The following is a 6,000-nucleotide window of genomic DNA, read 5'->3' as shown; positions in this document are numbered from 1 at the left end:
ATCATCATCATCATCTGGTATACGGGAGTGAGGTAGTCCTGTGATCTCCCGGTCGACATCAGGATAATCTCGTCGTTGGTTCGCGACTTAATACAGTGTATGCATAAGTGCGTGGATGTCAGATTACATAAAATTTTTTGTCTAGCCAGAGTTTATCTAATCCAGACTTAAAAATATCAATATTTGGCACAGTCACAAGAGATTCCGGCAATTTGTTCCAAGACTCGATAGTACGTATACTAAAGAAACAACTTCTCACATTAAGTTTCCGGTGGGTATTGAAGAGTTTAAATGAATGACCACGGGTACGCTGATACTCTGGTTTCTTGAAGAAATGTTCTGGGTTTAATCTGTCAATACCATGAAGAATTTTGAAAACTTGAATCATATCGCCCCTCTCGCGCCGGTAGTGAAGTGAAAAAAGATTGAGTCTTTTTAGAGGTAGAGTCATTCTGCTTTGGGACTTCGATACTATCAACTGGAGCAGAGGAACTGGACGCCACCTGGGCGTATGACTTTGCTGCGTATACAGAATCTGCAGCTTTCTGCATACATTTAAGTTCATTTTTGACCTCACTTATCTCCTTTCTAACATCGATTATCATTTTCTCCACCAAGCCAGTTTTAGGTTGTGGAACGTTTCCATTTGCACAACGACTCGCTTCCTTTGCAGCCTCAATAGCTCCATGTTCACATCGTTTACAAAACCAGTGTAGATTGGGGGTATCAGATAGGACGTTATACACATCAACACTAACATCTTGGCAATGTAGACATGCCCATTTCATACATGCTTCACATTCGATCATTAGATCCACAGCCTCTTTTTGACAGTACTCACATGTAAATCTCCCTTTGCTATATGTGTCCTGACCACCAGTTTCCTCCTTAGTGTCCTTCTTTGTCTTTGAAGTACCCTTTCTACCACTCTTACGTTGATTCTCATCTGTTTTCTCAAGTGAGCGTTTGGCTTTCACTGTAGTTGAAGAAGAACGACTACGCGTTGCCGGAGCAGCAGTCGATGGATTCAATCTCAGCTAATCTCACTGCTCACACACCTCATCATCATCATCATCATCATCATCATCATCATCATCATCATCATCATCATCATCATCATCATCATATCATCATCACATCTGCGCATCATCATCATCAATTCGGCATCATTCTGTTTCATCCGTCACAACTGAACACACAATATTCCACACGTTGGTTTCACCAGAGAGGTGTGTGAGCAGTGAGGTGAACAAAGTGGGAAGAGAGACCACAGGTACACTTCCGTGGTGTGAGCATGCATGCCCGGCCGGCCCCGTACTTTCCTGGTTCTCATACATACAGGAAGAACGAGCACTGTAACCAGGGAGGTGCTTTCCTTTCACCTCCCTGCACTAACCAAACAGTGGCAAACTAGGCCACCCAGATCAAAGGGTACGATTAACGTAAGACTTGCTGTACGTATCGACAAACATTTCGGCCGTCATCACAGCCACAGGTTGTCCGCTCATTTTCATAGACATAATGGCTGCGGAGTTGGAGAGCATAGAGAAGATCTTGGAAGAACATCTTCCAGCAGACAAGCTCGAAGCTGTCAACCGAATCCTTTATGGATCGTCTGCCAGGTAAACCTATCCCATGTGATGACTGTAAATGTCAATTTGTGTTTGTACACGTACAAATGTACTTGTAAGTTGTAGCGTCATGGACAAGGACCCTACGGTCCCAAGTGTAAACTGGTAGCTAAGTAGGGTCCATGCTAACCGCATGCAGCGACCCGTACCCCAATACGTACAGCGCCCCGCGCCGGGGTTAGGTCCATGGTCCGTGTGACATGATTCGTTTTACTGCTGCTGGACCAGCCAAAACTAGCTGTGGAACTCACTACCCCTGTACTATGGACTGGCTGTAGTGTAGTACTACCAGTGCCTCATCTAGATTCTAGATAGCTATATCTAGCATAGTTCTAGGCATGTACATTAGATCCATATTATTCTTTTTCTTTTTCTTTTCTTTTGTTTTGATGTCTGTGAACTAGTAGTAGTATGTAGTAGGGCTAGCCTACGTACCTTGCTTATATTTTTTTTTTCTTTTCGATTTCAAATCCTTCTTTTGTGTATTTATGTGCGATGTGACTATAATATGTTCATGATTTTCGTATTAATTGTATTCGAACTGTTGTATTGTATTGGGACAATTCCAAAAGTGGACATATGACCATCAAATTGTCAAAATGGTCAAATGTCAATCATCGTTTTGTCCATCAAATCAAAGTCTGAATTTTTCATATCTAACCATCTTGTTGGTAGATTACATAAACTTTAAATTTCCTAAATATGCACATAAAATCAGCTTATTTAAATTTGAGATGTATAGATTTCTGAAAATATTAATATGTAGCATGAGAAAATGAAAAAGGAGGTGAAAACTGCTTTTGTTTCCAGAGTTTTAGGGATGAACATACTGTATTCATTACATACAAATTGATCGAAGTTAAAGATTTTCTATACTGTTTTGCTTCAGCGAGCAGTTCATTTACCCAGATCAATAATGTCTCGGTGTTACAGGAAAAATTGATGTTTTTAGAATTGTTTGAAAATCACAGACACAGAATTATTTTGATAGTCCAAGTTGGCCACATATAGCTAACATAGGCCCTACTGCATCATACAGGTATTTGTTATGTGAGATATAACTAAATTGATTAAAATGTATCACAGTGTTTACAGTAACTGTTATACACCATGACCGTAATTTGCATTGCAATAGCACAAAACAATGGATTACCAAATGACTAGCTGTTGAAGTGACCATCTGGGTACCGTTTCATGAAAGTTGTCGGCGCTGACAACTTGTCAGTCACTGACAATTACCATGGTAACAGTGACAAGAGCGTCTCAACCAATCAAAACTAAGGATTTTACTGAAATTGTCAGAGACTGACAACTTGTCAGCGCTGACTAAATTGATGAAACACCCCCCTGGGGGGCATTTCATGAAGCATTTTGGTCGGATATTTTTCTGACAAACTGTTACAATTAAAAAGCTACTGAAATCCTTGCATCAGGGGGGCGTTTCATCAACGAGTTCGTCGGAGGTTTTCACCGACAAATTTGCTATCAGCCAATCAGACGCAAGGATTTCAGTAGCTTTTAACAGTTGTCGGTGTAAATCACCGACAAAAAATTTCATGAAACACCCCCCTGATTGACCGAGAGCAAATTTATCCGACAACTTTGTCGGACAAAATGCTTCATAAAATGCTCCCCAGATTTCTCTTGTCACATTTACTTAAGAGACTCTAGGGTGTATCATAAACAGAAGGGTCAATCTGTAATCTACACATAGACTATCAATTGTAGGCCCTACTTGTTGCCATCATCATTCAGTTTTAACCCTTTCTGTGCCCAAAATGTTGAGCTGTGTGTGTACAATGCTGGGGTACTGTGCCAATCAACACTCAAAGCACATGAAGAGTTAAAATGGCAGCAGTCCACTCACCGGCTGCCACCTGTCAATAGGTTCTTTAATAAAATTCTGGTTTGTTATTATTGAGTTCAATGAGCAGTTCCACTTTTAAAAATGTTCACAGAGTTTGGTCAGTATTAATAAAGTGCACAAAAATGTATGTCCATTTTGTGTTGTGGTGTTTATGGTGGTAATTATGCATAACTTATTTACCATGTTTGCCAAGTTTTATTCGTTATTTTCTTTTCAAAGTTACTTCTGATGATAAGCATTGATACACAATCAAAATTTGTACTCAAGTTTTACGTTTTGGTTTCCCTTGCATTTGATGAGTGAAATTATACAACTTATATTTACAAAGAGGTATCTCAGTAATCTTTAAGATACTTCCAAAAACCAACCAGACTGGACTACCGAGGAGGATTCAGATTTGTTTGCACGAGTCTAGACTCTACTACAGTTCTCTCCTAAGTAGTATGCATGACTCCTGGACCATATCCCTTCCATATTATGTTTGTGTTTGTTGAAAACTCTTTTTGAAAATATGTTGCTGGAGCCAAAGACAGTGTAATACAAAGATACTTCTTGGATACTTGAACACACTTTTATGATTTAATAAGTAACTTGAGGAGCAGCACAAATTCCCCTCCAATATTTGTCTTCTCAGAAGAAGCCCACCTCTTACCGGTATTCTTTCCATTCTATTTGAGATCTTTGCCATTTTTGTCATTTGCAATGATGACATGGGGGGTTCATAAAGCTGTTCTTAAAGTTACGAACGACTTAAGAATGACTGGTGACCAGTTCTGATGTGCTATACTTACCAGAATTTCAATAATTCAGCACAAGAACTGATCACCAGTCATTCTTAAGTCGTTCTTAACTTTAAGAATGAAGTTCAGCTTTATGAAACACCCCCCTGGATGCTGCCCAAGAGATGCTGCTCCACAAGTGCTAGCTAGCATGCATGCGATAAGTTGAAGACTACAATGTATAAATACTACTCCTCGACTTTTCTGCTTTTAAAATCAAATGCACAATGTCAATGAAATACTTAATCATGATTGATTGATAGTTGAAATGCGGCCCATGACCACTTGAAAAAAAAAAAATCACATGCCAAAACCTTCCTGTCAGGTCATGTGACCAAGTCCTATAAGACCTAGCCTTTTGTCAAGGCCCTCTCGCTGTAATGGGCGAGGGAAGCGAGCCCAGCCGAGCGCGCCAGCGCGAGGGCCTTTTGAGATCTGCTGCACACATTATTATTCATGACAAGTGAACCCTTCTGAATACTCATTTTAATGGCTTCCGGTCAACCAATGGAATGGCGTGCTCCCCGCATCCTCAGCCTTGGTGGTCATGCCTGTTCGCATGCATCACTGACCACCCGAGGAGGTCTGCCACGGAACTCTACACACTCTGTGTGTGTAGAGTTCTGTGAGAGTGTGTAGAGTTCTGTGAGGTCTGCGGCAGCGGCGTGCATTCGCTCTATTCAAATCGGGTTCGAGCAGACAGACACGCTGATTGGACTCCGACTTTTGCTCCCGAAATCGGGGAGCAAAAGTCGGTAATTCAAAGGGCTAACAAAAGCGAAGCAGATCTCAAAAGGCCCTCGCGCAACCCCACTCAGCTGGGCTCTCTTCACCATACAGCGAGAGGGCCTTGACAAAAGGCAATATAAGACCTGGCACTTGGGTGTTTGATGACGTCAAACTAACGGTTGGAAGGTCGTATGTCCTCAGGTCGTGTAGTGTGGGGCGGGTATTATTTGTATAAAAATATACAGGACTCGATATTAGTAGTGGCCTGCCGCCTGGGACCACCAAAAATTGATGTCAGGCTACCAAATTTCCAAAAAGGCTCTCTTTTCGTTGCCTGATCGGGAATTTAAAATTCAGTGTGAATTTTTATGTTTCCGTTTTAACAGGCCACTTCATTTCTTTTTCAGGCCACTCCATTTCTTTTTAGGGCCATAAAAATTTCAGATTCACAGATTTTAATGGTTTTCAGAGAAAACAAGTTAGTGTCGAACCCTGTCTGTGATATATATATTTTTTTTTTTTTTATTTTTTACGAATTTTGAATCATCAATCATCAGTGTACATGGTCACAAAGTACAATTACCGCCGGTAGTTACTTTAAAATCATATATATCAATGAGATTTTGTGGATCCTGTTTATTTCTAATTTGGCTATTTCCCTTCCAGGGTCCTGGCACTGCCAAGTGAGGCGGCTGCCCTGGGTGAGAAGAAGAACTTTGAGGTGAAAGGCTACCAAATTCTAGCCCAGCCTGAGCAGCTCCGCTCACCACGTCTTGTCCGGATTGGTCTGATCCAGAACCAAATAGTAGTGCCAACAACAGCCCCAGTCAAGGAGCAGGTAGAGTGTGATGTGTATCAAATGTGTGCGTCTGTGTTTCATGTTTGCCCAACAGAGCATTATTTCTTTATTCCATATTTCTTTCAATTTCCAACATTCTCAACTTTTCATAAAATGTTTGAGATGAGCAGTGGCGATCAAGAGAGGGGTGCACCG

The 6,000-nt window shown here is 41.0% G+C and overlaps 1 protein-coding gene across 1 annotated transcript in view; it reads left to right on the top strand.

Annotated features, from left to right (window-relative positions):
* The first annotated feature begins 1,299 nt into the window (after positions 1-1,299).
* Positions 1,300-6,000, top strand: part of LOC140227531 (beta-ureidopropionase-like) — a 37,621-nt gene continuing 32,920 nt past the window's right edge. Inside the window, exons 1-2 of the mRNA XM_072307932.1 lie at positions 1,300-1,622; positions 5,673-5,844. Coding sequence (XP_072164033.1) covers positions 1,522-1,622; positions 5,673-5,844 — 273 coding nt within the window. The 5' untranslated portion in view covers positions 1,300-1,521. The remainder of the gene's footprint in view (positions 1,623-5,672; positions 5,845-6,000) is intronic.

Source organism: Diadema setosum, chromosome 4 (genome assembly GCF_964275005.1).
Source record: "Diadema setosum chromosome 4, eeDiaSeto1, whole genome shotgun sequence".
In the NCBI taxonomy this organism is placed as follows: domain Eukaryota; kingdom Metazoa; phylum Echinodermata; class Echinoidea; order Diadematoida; family Diadematidae; genus Diadema; species Diadema setosum.
Note: the sequence above shows the minus strand (reverse complement) of the source record. Positions and strands in the feature narration are given on the sequence as shown.